We start from the raw sequence: 15,652 nt of genomic DNA, 5'->3' as shown, positions 1-15,652 counted from the left end.
AGATGAGGGGGAGCGTGAGGGGGATGTGTATAAGTATAGCCAGTTGTTTTTTAGAATATTAAAACGTGCATAAACAAAATTACCGAGCATAACCAAAACTCAAATTTTGTATCGTAGCCTGGCACCTATTAGTAAAACCTTGTTATTGCAGCGGAATACGGGAAGAGACTAGCATATGCTCTTATAATTGAATATCACTAAGGCTTGGCATAAATTAAAGTAACATGATATATGTTTTTATATCATAAGATGGCACGTGTTAAGACTGAAATTGAGTAATCAATTATCGATTAGTAAAAGCCAGGATACACAAATTGGTTTTAATTTCCCTAGTTAAACTGATAAAGATAGAATAGTCGCAACATCAAATGTGTATTAATGCCTGTAAGTGTAGACAGTTTTGAGAGGTGCTGTACACCTTTTCACTGCTTTGATCTGTACGAGTATCTGCCCATACCACCAAATACGTGATAACTTGTAGATGAACCACCAAATCATTACGGTGGCACCCCATTAGCTAAATAAAATCGCCTGACATCAACCAGAATTAAATCGGTAGAGGGCATCATCGTGCCAAAGGAATGGATACCGAGAGCTCACTATAGATTGGAATTGTGACCTAGATCGAATTAAAAAAAAAAAAAAACCCGTTCAAATAAACATACCCGAGTCCAGTATATGGTCGTAAATCATATGGAACATTACTTAGATTAATTCCTAATCCACTGTGAGCATTAGACATAAAATACTCTACTATAAATGACACCAAGTATTCATCGCACACGTAAATCAACAATAAACACTACTTTTTTATATTTGCATGTTAAGTTATTCGGTTGCCGAGCCATTTTACCAATGAGACAGAAATCTTCACTTTTGAATAACTCTTTGGCCACGGTATGTTATTTAGTATGTCTATTCTGGCTGTCTCCGTGATTTTGTAAAAGTAAAAGCCTTCTTCTCAAAAGTTGAAGAACACAGATAAGAATTATCAGAACATGTGACAGGTGACAGTTTACATTTCAATATCTTATGACATATGTACAGAGCTAACCCATGAAGTGCAAGCCATTCATTGTTCCATGCGGACATCAACAACCGCCAATATTAATAGGCCATTTCTGTCGTTAATAACATTTCACCCCACTATTACATAGAGCGTCACTACAGTCTAACATCACCCAGCCACCAACACCATTGCCAAAAATCCTACCATACTGCCATTTTTAATGTTATCACAATCATTATATTCCCACAGCGAGCGCCTTTACCAGTGCCTTAGAGACGGGAGGTTTCTGCGGTGGCATCTTGGCCGGGGTGGTGACAGATCGTATGTCATCCTTGGTGAGTTGGAAGCTTTAATTCAATGGTTCCCAGCATTTTAACCCTGTAACCCTTTTCATGCATCCATAACCATAACCTCGACTATGATCTTTTCCATAACAATATCTGCACTATTGCATCACAATAATAACGGGGATAATTATAGCACACATTGTCCCAAAATCCCTGGACAGTAGAAGAAGGAAAGAGGTTGACTGTCATGAGACTTTCTCACACATTGTGAAATTGAGAAAGGGGAATCGCTGTAGTTGGGATCCAGGATCCAGGAACTTCGGGAATAAGTCGGAGCCGTGCTTGTCCCTTCCACTGCAAGCACGTAGTTTCGAAAAACTAAAGGAATGTGTTTCTCAGTAAAAAGGGGGAGGGGGTGACAAACACGAGGTGTAAATCACAAACCTAATCTATCACTTGACATTTATTGTATTTTAAGGAGTCTCCACAATTCAAACATAGTAGCAACACAGTCAATTGGGAAAATTTCCCACAAACACAAAAATTCTTAGTAAATTCGTAATAATTCATGAACCCAAGATAATGTACATACGCATGGTTGGAGACGACCTTCCTAATTAACCCTGCGCACTCTAATACCTAAAGCTAAAACCATATAAATACTTATCGTAACACATTTCCGTTCATCCCAATAGTGCTGTACTAAGTTTGTAGCGTCCTTTGATAGGGAAACACTCTCAGACGTATGGGATGTTGAAGATACACGATGATAGATAATCCTTTGCCCAGGATTGCATGTGGGCCGACCACGTTGAATCATCCACGCGTGGTTGGCAATGGTCGGCGGCTGGATCCTCGCAATTTCATACTTTGCCGTTCACAGAATTGACGCTGCGTTGATGTACCAAGCATTACAAACACAAACTTTGTCACACCAACTCGTCAAAATAATTCGTAATAGTCAACAGTTGGGTCTTCAATTCAATTTTTGAACAGTTGTCGTGTTCATATAGTCTCAACGAGTACATCCTCAGAGGATGTGTCTCCTTTGCCGGCAGAATGGGTACTGCCCGACGCAACGCCTTTGGCGGGTGTTTTCATAATCGTTAATATACGTAAATAATGTGGTGTGATGTCGGGGCAGAAGATGAGGCAATTCTAGTAATCATGTGAAATAATTACTAGTTAGAAGGAAAGGAACATATAATCCTAACTAACCTAATTTAAACTAGTCTTAACAAGAGGTGGTAAGTGCGCAGGGGGGTATGAAAAGCAGCGAGCTTTCCAATAAAACAATAAGGATAAGAACAAATGATGATACATAGGCAAAAAGGTGTTAAGTGTAACACAAATGTAAAGGAGTAATAATAATGACATAATAAATAACTGGAGTCAATAATTTGAGACACTTCAAAATAATAGCAACCTTTAAAGACACTCAGCATGAGTGATGACAAACTTTGTACGCTGAGATGGGGTGATTCCTGACTAAAAACGAGGATACTTAGACTCAATAAGGCACTGTCAACCAATTAGTGTTAAAATCTCACAACAAAAGTTGTGGAGAAGAGGGACTCGTAAAAATTTAACTCGCTTGAAAAGGTGTAATTATTGGATGCTTTAAAACTTCCAACACTTTCACAAAGTGAAGTAAAAGTAATGGCTAAAGGGCCGAAAAGAAACACAAAATTGGAAAAGCTGAGTAGTGTGTCACAACACCAAAGTTGTGACACACATACTTTATCCGACATAATTATATATTAGTAATAAAATTCATAGCCTCAGATGACCGCTTATCTAGAATGAATACCCCTGAGATTTATTCTATATATTGTGCTTCTGTTTTATGAAAGTGACACTATAAAAATGCATCTTTTAGATAGGCACACATGTAAACAAAAGTTAACTTAGTTGACATTGCATCACCAATTTGTATTTATATAATGTATCTCTTTCAGCTCACTAGTATCTCTTAAATCGTCAATAACCTCCTCTGTCACTATTCTAATTTCTAACATAATATTTTTCCTGTTCGCCATCGCTCTGCTATCACCGTCGTAACTTCCACTACCCTCTTTACGGATCATCTCCTCTACATCTGTCAACACTACCACTCGCTAACCTCCTCGTGACGTCCGGCACCTCAACCAACTCGGCACTCGGCAGCGCCTGGGCAAGATTAACCCCCGCCTATTAGTGGCAGCGGGATTCATGGCGCTCTGTGGGGTTGGACTTCACCTTCTGCAGCATAATCTGACTGAAGAGACATCGCAGGTAAAAAGGGAAATATAACGGGGGGAAATAGCAGGGAAGATTCTAGTGGAGAACAGCTATGAGTAAAAGGCTGGGCAATGAAGGACGGGAATGTAGAATTAATGGAGAATGAGAATGTACAAGTGAAAAGAAAGTACGATGCCTATTGAGTGTTGCCTGTTCGCATCATCACAACACTGCTCTAATTTACATGCACACCCTGTGTTTGCAGTACACACTACATGATCCACCCATTTCTTATAGGTGCTGGTATCATCTGTGGGTTTCTTGCTCGGTGCTAGCATGTTTGGACCCATCTCTATCTTCGGTATCGTGGCCTCTGAATCGTACCCCACGCATCTGTCCGGCACCGCTCACGCTGTGGTGGCGCTTGCAGCCAACGGTAGGAACAAGAGATACTCACGTATCGTGCGTCTCTCTCTCTCTCTCTCTCTCTCTCTCTCACTGTGTTTTTGACACTTATTCATATACATTAGAACCTTTCACCTACATCCATCTGCATTTTATCATTCATAGTTTTATATAATGATACTTTAAGGTTAATTTGAAACCCCGACAGCTTATGGCAACATTTTCTCGTCAAATAGTATAGTTAATTGAGTGTGAACATATTTTAAATTCTGACGTTATCAGCTTTATTCAAAGTCTTGAAGACGTATACCAAGTTCCCTTGAATCTGCTTATTAGAGAAAATAAGTGTAGTCTATTTTCATATGATTTGTCTCTGACAATTTGCATAAATTTTGTGGCTAGCCACCTCTCCAATTTCTTCTTGCAATGCTACTGTGAGAAGAGAAAGAGGTTTGGTCAGTTCGTCTCCTTTATTTGTATGGACCTGACTTGCGAATTGCAACTTGCTAGGTAGACCACCCGCTTGCGCGGGATCGGTTTTTGTGGGAGGGGAAGAATGTCTGTAAGAAAATATAAAGAAAGTAGTGTATAAAAGAGGGCTTTTGCCACCGGGCGATTGAGCGACCGATTAGGGGCGGTTGGTGGTCGTGGCTCAGGAGAAATGGGCAGGGAATTTGGACGGCGGCGCCGACGCCTGGGATTAGAATCACCAAAAGTTGAGAAAATGGTAGGAGGCGTAGTGGTAGAGAAAGGTGGAAAAACGGAAGAATCTTTAGTGGAAGGTAAACTGAAATGAGAAGATGTAGTATAAGAGAAAGTTAGAAAGGAAGCTAATTTTAGAAAAAGTATGTGTAGATGTTTGTGCGTGGGGCGTGGTTATGTTCGTGAGAGGTGTGTGTATGTATCTTACGGGAAATGAGTAGAGTTCACTTCCCGCGTTTAGAGAGCGCGTTCCTGATTAGCCCCAGGTTGGGAATGGGCGTTCCTGTTTAGCCCCAGGTTTAGGCTTGAGCGATGAGAGAGCGATATCCGAAGCGTAGTTAGGAGAGTGGATCCAATGGCGGTGTGAGGGTGGGTGGGAGGTCAGGCGGGCGGATGTAGTCTTATCTTTCTCATTCCAAGCACAACTCTGAAAGTAGAGAATTACGTGACTTGGGAATTGTGTGTAAATGTCAAAAGTGCAAACCCGCTCGCCAGCGTCAGCGAAGAGGCCAGGGGGTGGGTGCGGGCCGGTCGGCAAGAGAGGCTCCCCAATTCCTCTCCCGCGACCAGCCGGAGAAGAGTCAAGGGCTCTGAATCAGAGTTGAATTGTGGGCCTCTGCTAAGCCAGCGAGCAAGTGTGCGTGTATCTCTTTTCATCCAAGCACAACTCTGAAAACAGAGAATTACGTGACTTGGGAAATGTGTGTATTTGTCTTTGGTGTAAACCCGCCTGCCGACGCCAACGAAGAGGTCAGCCTTGTGCCAGATCGGCAGCAGCAAAGGAGAAAAGTCTCCTCGCCGCCACTGGTCGGCGAGGATTGCTGGGCGCTTGTCGAGAGAGCTGGAGTGGAGAGCGACCTTTGGGAGCGCTGTGTTGGTTATGGAACTGATTTTACATGCGGCCAGGAACCTATATGTAATGACCCGCGGTGCGTAATTACATAATTGCACTGGATTAGGTTAGGTCGGGTCAAGCAGAATCGCACTGTCATAGGCGCATAAGGTGTAGCCTTGTGGGCGACATAACTCGCGTTCCATGCCGCGTGGTTATCGCGGTTTGTACAATATTCCCCCATTGAAATTTCCTTGGCTTCAGAGGGCATCCTGCACGCGAGAATTTGGTAGAGGAAATTTCGAAGTGTATTGGTTTGAGGAGGTCGATGGAGACCCATTCTGGCCTGCCGGATATGGAGATGCGGAAGGTCTTGTCCTTATGTTCAAGGACAATATGGGGGCAAGTGTAGGGACGTGTGAGTGGTGGTGTGTGAGGAAGACGTGCGTCGAGATGTGGAGGTGTTTCGGGAGGTGTCCCTTGACCTCCCAGTGATGTGTCGGCACACATGGGGGCGAATTTACCGACAGTGTGTCGCAGCTGCTGCAGGCTCTCGGGAGAATCCTGTGGAGGAAAGAATTCGGCGGGCACAACGAGAGTTTGACCGAGAACCATCTGCTGGAGACACATTGAGGTCGTCCTTAATGGCTGTCCGAAGGCCAAGGAGCATCCTTGGTAGTTGGGGTAGCCAGGAGCCGCTGTTGCAACGTGCCATAAGAGATGCTTTGAGTGAGCGGTTGGTTCGTTCGACCGTGCTGTTGGCTGCAGTGTTGTAGGGAGTGCCACAGCCGCGACGTGTAGCAAGTTCCTCGGTCGGAGGTGACGTGCTCCAGGAGGCCAAATCTGGCAATCCATCCACTGAAGAGAGCTGTAGTGCAAGACGAGGCGGTACTATACTTTATGGGGATGGCCTCCAACCAGTGGGTCGATCTACCAATGGTGGTAAAGAGGTAGCGATGGCCTTCCGACCGGGTGAGTAGGCCGACGACGTCGACATGAATTTGTGCGAAGCGTCGTTGGGGCTGATGGAATGATCCGATGCATGATTCAGTGTGACAATGAATTTTGTTTAGCTGGCAGGTGATGCAGGATCTGTCGCAATTCTTTACGTCCTTGGAGATGCTGTGCCAGATGAATTTCTGCTTCAGGAGCTTCGCAGTGACGCGCATTGAAGGGTGAGACAGGCCGTGTATTGAATTGAACATTTGACGTCGGAAGGCGGCTGGGATGAGGGGTCGTAGGTGGCCGGTACTGATGTCGCAGAGGATGGTGTGATTGTCGTGGAAAGGAACGTCCTGCCACTTAACAGGTGTAATGGATGTCCTGTTTCAGGATCCTCCCGTTGCTCTCTGGCGATAGCTGCGTAGTCGAGGCCGAGTTGAACTGTGTCGATGGCTATTGGGGAGAGGGTGTCTGCGACAGGGTTCTTTGTACTGGGGACGTGCCTGATGGTACAACTGAACTCGGCGATAGCGAAGAAGTGGCGGCGCTGTCTGGCAGACCAGGCGTCCTGTTGTTTTGTGAAGGCATGCATCAAAGGTTGATGGTCGGTGTTGATGAGCCTTTCAGGAAGTGGCGAAAGTGCCGGACGGCGTGGTGGATGGCGAGGGTCCTGTAGTTGAGCTCAGCCTTGGAGAGTTTCCTGCTGAAGAAACCGAGGGGTGTAGGTGTGCCACGGAGGATTTGTTTAAGCACACCCCCTATGGCGACATTGCTTGCGTCCGTTGACATCTGTAGCTGGGTACCTGGTGAAGGGAAGGAGAGGGTGGTGGCACGGGCAAGGGGCTTTCTTTGGCACTGAAATAGGCAGCTTCCATGGCGGAGTTCCACTGGAGGTCCTTCAGTTTTCCGTGAAGGGCGTTATTGAGTGGGTGCAGCGTTTGCGCGATGTTAGGGAGGAAGCGGTGGTAGAAGTTGACCATCCCAATAAATTCCTGCAGGGCTTTGAAGGTAATGGGTTTGGGAAACTTGTCGACTGCGGCGACTTTTTTCTGTAGGGGACGGACGCCGTCAGGAGAGATGAGGTGTTCCAAAAACGGGACAGACTTTTTTTCTGAAGCTGCATTTTTCGAAACAGACGACGAGGCCGTTGTCCTGGAGAAGCTCGAGGATGGTCCACAGGTGTTAGAGATGCTGGTTAGACAAGTTGAAGAATACCAGGATATCGTCAACGTAGTAGACGCAGAAGTTGAGGTCGCCACGGATGCCGTCCATTAGGCGCTAGAAGGTCACACCTGAGTTTCGCAAGCCGAAGCAGGAGTAATTAAAGGTGTACGTTCCAAAGGGGATGGTGATGGCGGTCTTCAGGAATGTCGTCTGTATGTACCGGAACTTGGTAGTTGCCCTTCAGGAGGTCCAGTGTCGAAAAGATCTTGGCGCCGTTGAGGTATGTGGTGACGTCGGCGATGTTTGGGAGTGAATAGTAGTCAGGTTCCGTTATCATGTTCAGCCACCGGTAGTCTCCACAGAGGCGCCAGGAACCGTCGTTCTTTCTGACGAGATGGAGAGGAGAGGCCTAGTCTCTCCATCTCTTGGAAGATTTTCTTGGCGACGGCGAGTTTCTCGGGCGGTAGGCGGCGGTATTTGGCAAATACCGGGGGCCCAGACGTCTTGATGTAGTGGTGCACGCCATGTTTAGCTGGCGTCTGTGGTGTCTCTCGCAGCTCAGGCTTGAAGACATCGGGGAATTCCGTGATGAGCAGGTGGGTGTAGGGCATTCTAACGTCGCTGGCGGCGACCGTGGTTGGTTGTGACACGATTTGCAGAAGTGTCAAGGCGGATGCAGCTGCGCAGACTAGGCGGCTGTTGGCGACGTCACCCAGTAACCTGTAATGAGTGGGAAAGTTAGCACCGAGGAGGGGCGTCCTGACGTCTGCCAGGATGAAGTTTCAGTGTCGCAGGAGTTGCCGGAACGTTACTTAGGTCAGCTTCGAACCGCCGCAGGGACTCCATCTCCGAATTTTTCCTCAGGGTTTACTCCCGAAGCACTTCCCTTGGTGGATAATCCACAAGGTAGTGGAGGTTTGGGATCAAAGCTTTCCTTCTCCTAGATGAGTAGCCTTACTGGGCTGGGTTCCATCTACCCATGCGGCAGGTTGTACCGGGTTACATTTTACCAGTAGCAGGGACATACCCTGACCTGACATATGGCAGGTAATATTATAAAAACAGTATGTATATTAATATAATTTATTGGTTTACAATGATAGCTACAAATCAGATAACTAATCAGTTTCGTCAGCGTCGTCCATCTGATTGAGTGATAAACCTTCACATTCAATCGGTCTACACAGCTTATTTCAAGATTTCTCGACACTTTCGGTGGACGCATCCAGGGTTTCGCCATGTGTTCTCTTATTAGAGAAACCATGTCGAATCTTGGGCCTGATCACCTATTTTTCAAAAACCATGAAATTAGTTATGTTAAGGAATCTGGCGAACACATAAGAACTTCTAGCTAGACAATAGATATGTCGTGAGCTCGTGACGTCTTATGACCATTCTCTCAACTTCTCAGGGGTCGAATTTATAAAGTAAAGGTATAAATCTTCAAAAATGGCGGAGATTTTACCTAAATACCTATGTTACCTCTGTCACCACTGTTCACCTCTCTGGTCCCCTTTCACCACTCTGTTGTCGTCTCTACGTGCTGTCTTTCTTTCGTGCATTTACTTTTTTATAATACGTCTTTCACTTTCTGCTTTCTTTTTACCACTGTCTTTGTTACGTATGATTAGTCACTATTCTCATCTGCAGGAAGTTTCAGTTATTATTACTCTAAGAAAAGGGAATTAAACGGAGCTTACACCAAGGGACTCCCGACAGGAATCCTCAATTTGTTTACTAGGTCAGTTCTGCAATGACGTCATTATTTCTTTAGTCCAATGATCCCCACTTTTATATTCAAGGGCGCGATTTCACACTCGTGAACCAATTGAACTTTCTCCTCCACTCTTTCCCCCAATCAGAAAGACTGTTACAAACTCGTAAGCAATACTGCTTACTCAAGCGATCGCGAAATCAATGCACAAACTGACTTAGTTTACATAGTGTTACCTTAGCAATAAAATGAACATTATACAGCAATGAAATCGGGCCCTTGGCGACTGTTTCTAAACATTTAGGCGAGGAGTGAGCTTGTGCAATTCCTTCGCCTATGAGCTGTTGTTTATCAAACACCCAACTCATAAAAAAGAAATTCTCGCCACCTACCCTTCTATCTACCTCACTTGTCTACCTTTATCTACGAGCCCATTCTACGAGCCTCTTACACCCTATGTCGGCTACCTAAATGCTTATGTCTAGACATAACCTCGACATAGCGCAAAGTCTAATGAGGAGTAAACATAGCAGCTTGTGTTCCCACCATAGTGTGATATGGCTGCACAACAACAAGCCAGCCAGCGCCAGCCTCGATCTTTTCGTGCAAGCGATGTAATAATTATAGTTTTAACATATATATATATATATATATATATATATATATATATATATATATATATATATATTTATATTTATATATACATATATATTATATATACACACACACACACACACACACACATATATATATATATATATATATATATATATATATATATATATATGTATGATGTAAGTGGAGTAAGAAACACCAAGGGCGTTAGTCTCAGTTTATTCCTGACTAGTTTCGTAGATGTGCTTTTTCAAAGCATCTGCGAAACTAGTCAGGAATAAACTCAGACTAACGCTCCTGGTGTTTCTTACTCCAACTCTCGTGGGCGGGGAGTTGTGTGTGTGTGTGTGTGTGTGTGTGTGTGTGTGTGTGTGTGTGTGTGTGTGTGTGTGTGTGTGTGTGTGTGTGTGTGTGTGTGTGTGTGATTCACCTTGGTCTTTTGGAACACGTGTTGGACTCGTGATCGACAGCTATTTCCCTCCCGGAAGAGAGCTCAGAGCTCGTATGACCGATCTATGGGTAATGCTTTGACCTTACACGCACACACACACACACACACACACACACACACACACACACACACACACACACACACACACACACACACACACACACACACACACACACACACACACACACACACACACACACACACACACACACAACTCCCCGCCCACGAGAGAGTAACGACTCGAAGCGCAGCGATACTGAATTTTTTTTCAGCCCTTGGCAGGATTCGAACCTTGACCGCCGAAGTGACAGTCTGGGACTCTACCAACCGTGTGTGTGTGTGTGTGTGTGTGTGTGTGTGTGTGTGTGTGTACACGAGCTGATCAAATAATTAAACAATTCCTTTGGTACCAGTAGCAGTAAGCAACATCTTCGACCTGCTTGCAATTTAGAAGCATTATTTTTCTAGTACTGAATATCTTTGCTTTGTGAGCAAGGCCACTGTAGCGGAACGATGCATTGCCACAAAAAGACCAATGCCTTTTTGTGGCAATGCACAAAGCAAATGAAGCTGTAAAACTATAAGGGTAAACATGAATACTGTTCATCTTCCATCACATAGAAAGCCCAATCTGCAAAACTCACTCTGCTAAAGATCTCTCTCTCACTTTTCATTGTTCACGGCGAACTAGAATCCCACATATATAGCTTATATCAGTACGACAAACGCAATCACCTTGCTTAAGTAGATATTTTTTGTTTTCTTCATTTCAATACAGTGGGGGCAATTTCTGCCGGTTGGCCCCTGAGCCAGGTCGCCCGAGTTTACTCGTGGAGCGGTGTCTTCACTCTCCTGGAAGCTCTCTCGATGTCCATCGTCGCCGTCCTTCTCTCCTCTGGCCGCCTCCACATTATGCCTAAAGCCAAGGTTCAATAACCCTATAGGATTCAAGTCCAGTCCTCTCATCCCTAGACCATAAAAAGGTAAGGACAGCATTTTCTATCTACTTATTTCAAACAGTGGAAAAAATAGTATGTTACTAAATGTGTAAATGAATAAAATATTTAGATAGATAAATAAATGGACAAACAAATAGATGAATAAATTTATTAATCGATAAAATAAAAAAAGATAAAATGCTCGTAATAGGACCACTTTTGAAAAATAATCATACCAATTAATCAAAAGTCAAATGTTGGTGTGAAGAAAGTGTCACAACACCCCCCTCCCCTTTTTCTGAAGGTACAAGTTCTTTGTAATTCAATTAGTGCGAGTGTAGACTGCTCAAACGCACCTATTGACTTTGAATCTGCCATCTTTCTACATTTTTTCCAGTTATGATTTTATGCTAGTTTTCTTTGTAATGCAGGTTACAAGGCGAGGAACATGCCAGGAGGAGCGTAGGACTGAAGCCGACGTTGCTGTGAATAAACATAACCTAATCAATCTTTTTTCTTTGAGACGGAGTAATTACCTCTGTAGTCTGTTATTGATTTTTTTTTTTATCAAAAGAACATTCTTGTCATTCCTGTAGAGCCGAAGATTCAGTCAGATTCAGGTCTTTTTCGCTTTCTAATTCGTTTAAAGTATTTCCAAAAGTATAGTTTTCATTCGGTTTAACATCCCATAACTACCCCTATTATGAGGCTAGGCCGGTGGCCCTTACTTTGTAGCGTGGATTTAAAGTAATCAAGCCCTTGCTCCTACTAGCTGGCGACAGGGTTCTATCTGCCTTCACCTCGACAACCGCCTTAGGTAATGACGCTGTAACCCGCTCGGCCAGTGAGCATCCTACAGGCAAAGGAACGCTTTGTGTTGTTCCAACGCATGTACAATACTTCACACTTACCAGAACTCAGTTTTATTAACAATTTTTCAGACCACTGTGCTAGCTTGGCTGAGTCTTCTTGAATATCCAGTTGATTCGAGTGACAAATCATTACCCAGCACAAATGAGATGGTGAGACGGCTAGAATATTTTACAAAAAGGCAGCAAATAAGGAGAGGAAACAAGTCGTGAATACTCAGCCTGATGGGTCAACGACGCCGACAGGGGAAAGATGGATCAACATTGGCATTTACTGTAAAAAGTAAAACAAAGAACACAAGACGACGAGCAACATAAACTCTAGGGAATTCACAAAATACCTGAAACGAATTGGAAGAAACCAGTATGATTTGATAAGTATTTACATTTCCCCGTCTATCATTGGCGGAGACTGTTGTGGGCGACGTGTGCAGTGAGCCCGGAGAGGACCTTGGGCGGAATTTGGAAGAATAATTTTTGCGAGACATATCCCAATCATGTAGTGGCAGGATATACAAAATTAGCATGGAGGTGTCAAAAATTATATAAAAAGGACTAGTATATCTAACATGTAGGTAATTTATATCACGCTTCCATAAAATTATTAGAATTACTCGGGTGGAATTTTGATAACCTGTTAATTTGTGGTAATCAAGCTTGACTATAACACGAACACAAGTTGTATGCGCCTCGCTATCCTGTCGTGTTGTCAAGGTGACAGAAAAGCTTATCGGTGCATAAGGTTTTTCTTGTCATTTGGATGTATGGTGGTGGTGGTGGGGGGGGAGGTACCCAAAATTTCAAAAACTTCTCAATGTCAATTATTTATGCTCACCGACTGCTAGCAGGTTGGCTTTTTACAGAGCTATGTTGTAATTTAAACCATGAAAAGCGTCACTACCTGGGCTCTTGTCTTTTTTAAGTATAATCTGCCTGTGATTTATGTTTTCTTGCCTATATATTTAATTACCGCTAGAGAAATTGACTCATATTCGTTAGAAAATCGTTACTATTATAGTCACTCTTCCTCACTGTTTTAAGGGAGATTTTGAATTCATACCACTTTTTTCATTAGACCAAATTTGATTTAGCATCATTATGAAAACTGAATAATAATTCTACATTTCTAACGTATGTCAAGATCAGTTAAATACAATATCAGGTTTATTTGGTTGAATTCCAAAAGCCATTTGATTCCATCGATCATTTTGAAGATGTAAGTTTTACTGAGTTGACGACCTTCATTACTAGCTTGTGATAGAACGAAAACGTAGAAAACGGTACCAAGATCCCAGTGGAACTTAAAATCTTTTGGTGCGCTACAGTGAATTAGATCAGGCTAGATCGTGTTCCTAGCGATAACAAATAAATAATATGACTTTCACTGCGTGAAAGATCTCTATGTTGCATCACAAAATACTCCAACTGATGTTGCACACGGCAGTCTATAACATAAATTATCCCTAACCCTCTCAAAGGTTAAGTGATGTTTGCGTTCACGGCAAAACTATTCATTCTTTACGTGGAGAAGATATAATTTATCGGTTGTACATAGCTGTAAATTAATAGGTATCTGTATCAGTCATTTGGAAATGTTATTCTTCATATAATCACGAAAGTTGGGATTCAAACAAGAAACAGTGCATGAATATCAGCTAGTTGGAACTGTAGTGTTCTTCATGTGATCACGAAAGCTACTGTGAAAGCTACTGTGCACGAAAGCTACTGTGCTACTGTGCACAGAAGTTGGGAATCAAACAAGAAACAGTGCTCAAAATGTTGGTTACGCCGCAATTCCCTGTGCGGACGCCAAGTCTACAATAGCTAGAACGAATACAAGGCCTCAATAATATATCAGACAATAAATCTGTAAATTATGGAGTTCATTTGGGAAATTTAGTACTAATTCATTATATAATTGACGAGTATTTATACAATGTATTTGGAGAAAAATTGAATAAATTTTGACAAAATGGCACTAATACCCGTGTCTGTATTAGCTGCCAAGGAATACATGAAAAAAGACTAGCAACTATTGCTTCCAGTATGATGTAGAACTTCGCATAAAAAATCAGAGGTATCATATCTTCTTTAGATTTACTTAATAATGCCTTTTTATAACTGAACTCTGTTGCATTATAGGATTTAACTTTTCTTATTTTCTGCTCTTAGATCCTTTTTATAGAATATCCTGTTTTGTAAGCAGAAACTGATATCTTAAAATTACTTTTTATACATGTCATTCTTTCTAAAAATAATATTTTGAAAAAAATGTAAATGAAAACATAATGTTGTACAATAGTCAATTGTAACTTTCTTGGGAAATAAACTGTGAAATGTTTTACTTTATATCTAGACCGCAGTACCGGCAACTCAGAGAAGGATGGACGTGCTGTGAAATTAGTCGCCAGCAACGGCAACCATTTCCATCTGAAATCATGGTTTAGGACTCTAAATGGAAGAATCTGAAAAAAAAATTACAGAAGATAACGGAGATGATCAAATCTACATTGACTGGACGGATATAAATTTATGGATTGTGATTAGCATGGGGTATTGCAATTTGGCACTAGAACTTATACATATTAACACACACACACACTTATACCCGTCTGGTACGGACGTCTAGAACGAGCTCTGGAGCAAGGTCTAAATATACAGGTCAGACCGTTTGAATTATTGTGCGCAGCTTCTGACGTCATTAGGCTGGGTCCGTTTTCTCTTTGTGAAACACTGAAGAAAACTGTGAAACGCCAAGGAAGACAGGAACTATAATATTTTATATTATATATATATATATATATATATATATATATATATATATATTATATCATATATATCATATTCATATATATAGCCAGGAACTATAATATTTTATATATATTTATATATATATTTTATATAATATTTGTCAGAATATAACTAATTGCGTGGAGCGGTGCGAGCGAAGGCAACGAAATTGGACAACAACAAGTGGAAGAAAATTCCAAGGAAACCGTTATTAAAGTAATAAAAGATAAAGAAAATTGGATCAGGGACACAGTAGATGAAAAAAACAACAACAACAATGTAGCTAGATACTTAAGAGAAAAAGAGAAGAAAGAAATAGCAAAAGAAATTCTGAAAGAGATGCAAGAGGAGGGGCAAGATATGGAAAAAGAAGTCGAAGTGCATAGAATGGGACTATACTATAAAGAAAGAAATATACCTCCAAAATTAAACTAAGGTCACAAATAATGGCGGAAGAAGTATTAACAAAAACAGCAAATTTGGCAAAAAGTGAAAACTACAAAAATATATGGATAAAAAATGAGATGAGTGATGAGGAAAGAAAGGATACCAAAAATTAATCTTAAAAAAAAAAAAAAAAAAAAAAAAAAAACGAGATAAGAACGGAGACTGAAAATGACGATTTTTTTTAATTGCTGGACTTGACGCTGAGAAAATGGTATATCAAGAGAAAAGAAACACAGGAAACAGAAAACAAGGAGGGAAAAAATTACA

General features: G+C 42.1%; 1 protein-coding gene across 2 annotated transcripts in view; it reads left to right on the top strand.

Moving 5' to 3' along the window:
* LOC143038879 (glucose-6-phosphate exchanger SLC37A4-like) overlaps positions 1–14,489 on the top strand; it is a 59,212-nt gene extending 44,723 nt beyond the window's left edge. The window contains exons 8-12 of one of the 2 annotated variants that reach the window (XM_076208546.1): positions 1,259–1,344; positions 3,463–3,570; positions 3,814–3,952; positions 11,120–11,324; positions 12,221–14,489. In XM_076208546.1, coding sequence (XP_076064661.1) covers positions 1,259–1,344; positions 3,463–3,570; positions 3,814–3,952; positions 11,120–11,277 — 491 coding nt within the window. In that variant the 3' untranslated portion in view covers positions 11,278–11,324; positions 12,221–14,489. Of the gene's footprint in view, positions 1–1,258; positions 1,345–3,462; positions 3,571–3,813; positions 3,953–11,119; positions 11,325–11,710; positions 12,191–12,220 lie in introns of those variants that run through there. The other variant, XM_076208547.1, reaches the window with a different exon arrangement.
* Positions 14,490–15,652: the final 1,163 nt, after the last annotated feature.

Source organism: Oratosquilla oratoria, chromosome 25 (assembly GCF_046742065.1).
Source record: "Oratosquilla oratoria isolate Oo_2021 chromosome 25, ASM4674206v1, whole genome shotgun sequence".
NCBI lineage: Eukaryota > Metazoa > Arthropoda > Malacostraca > Stomatopoda > Squillidae > Oratosquilla > Oratosquilla oratoria.
Note: the sequence above shows the minus strand (reverse complement) of the source record. Positions and strands in the feature narration are given on the sequence as shown.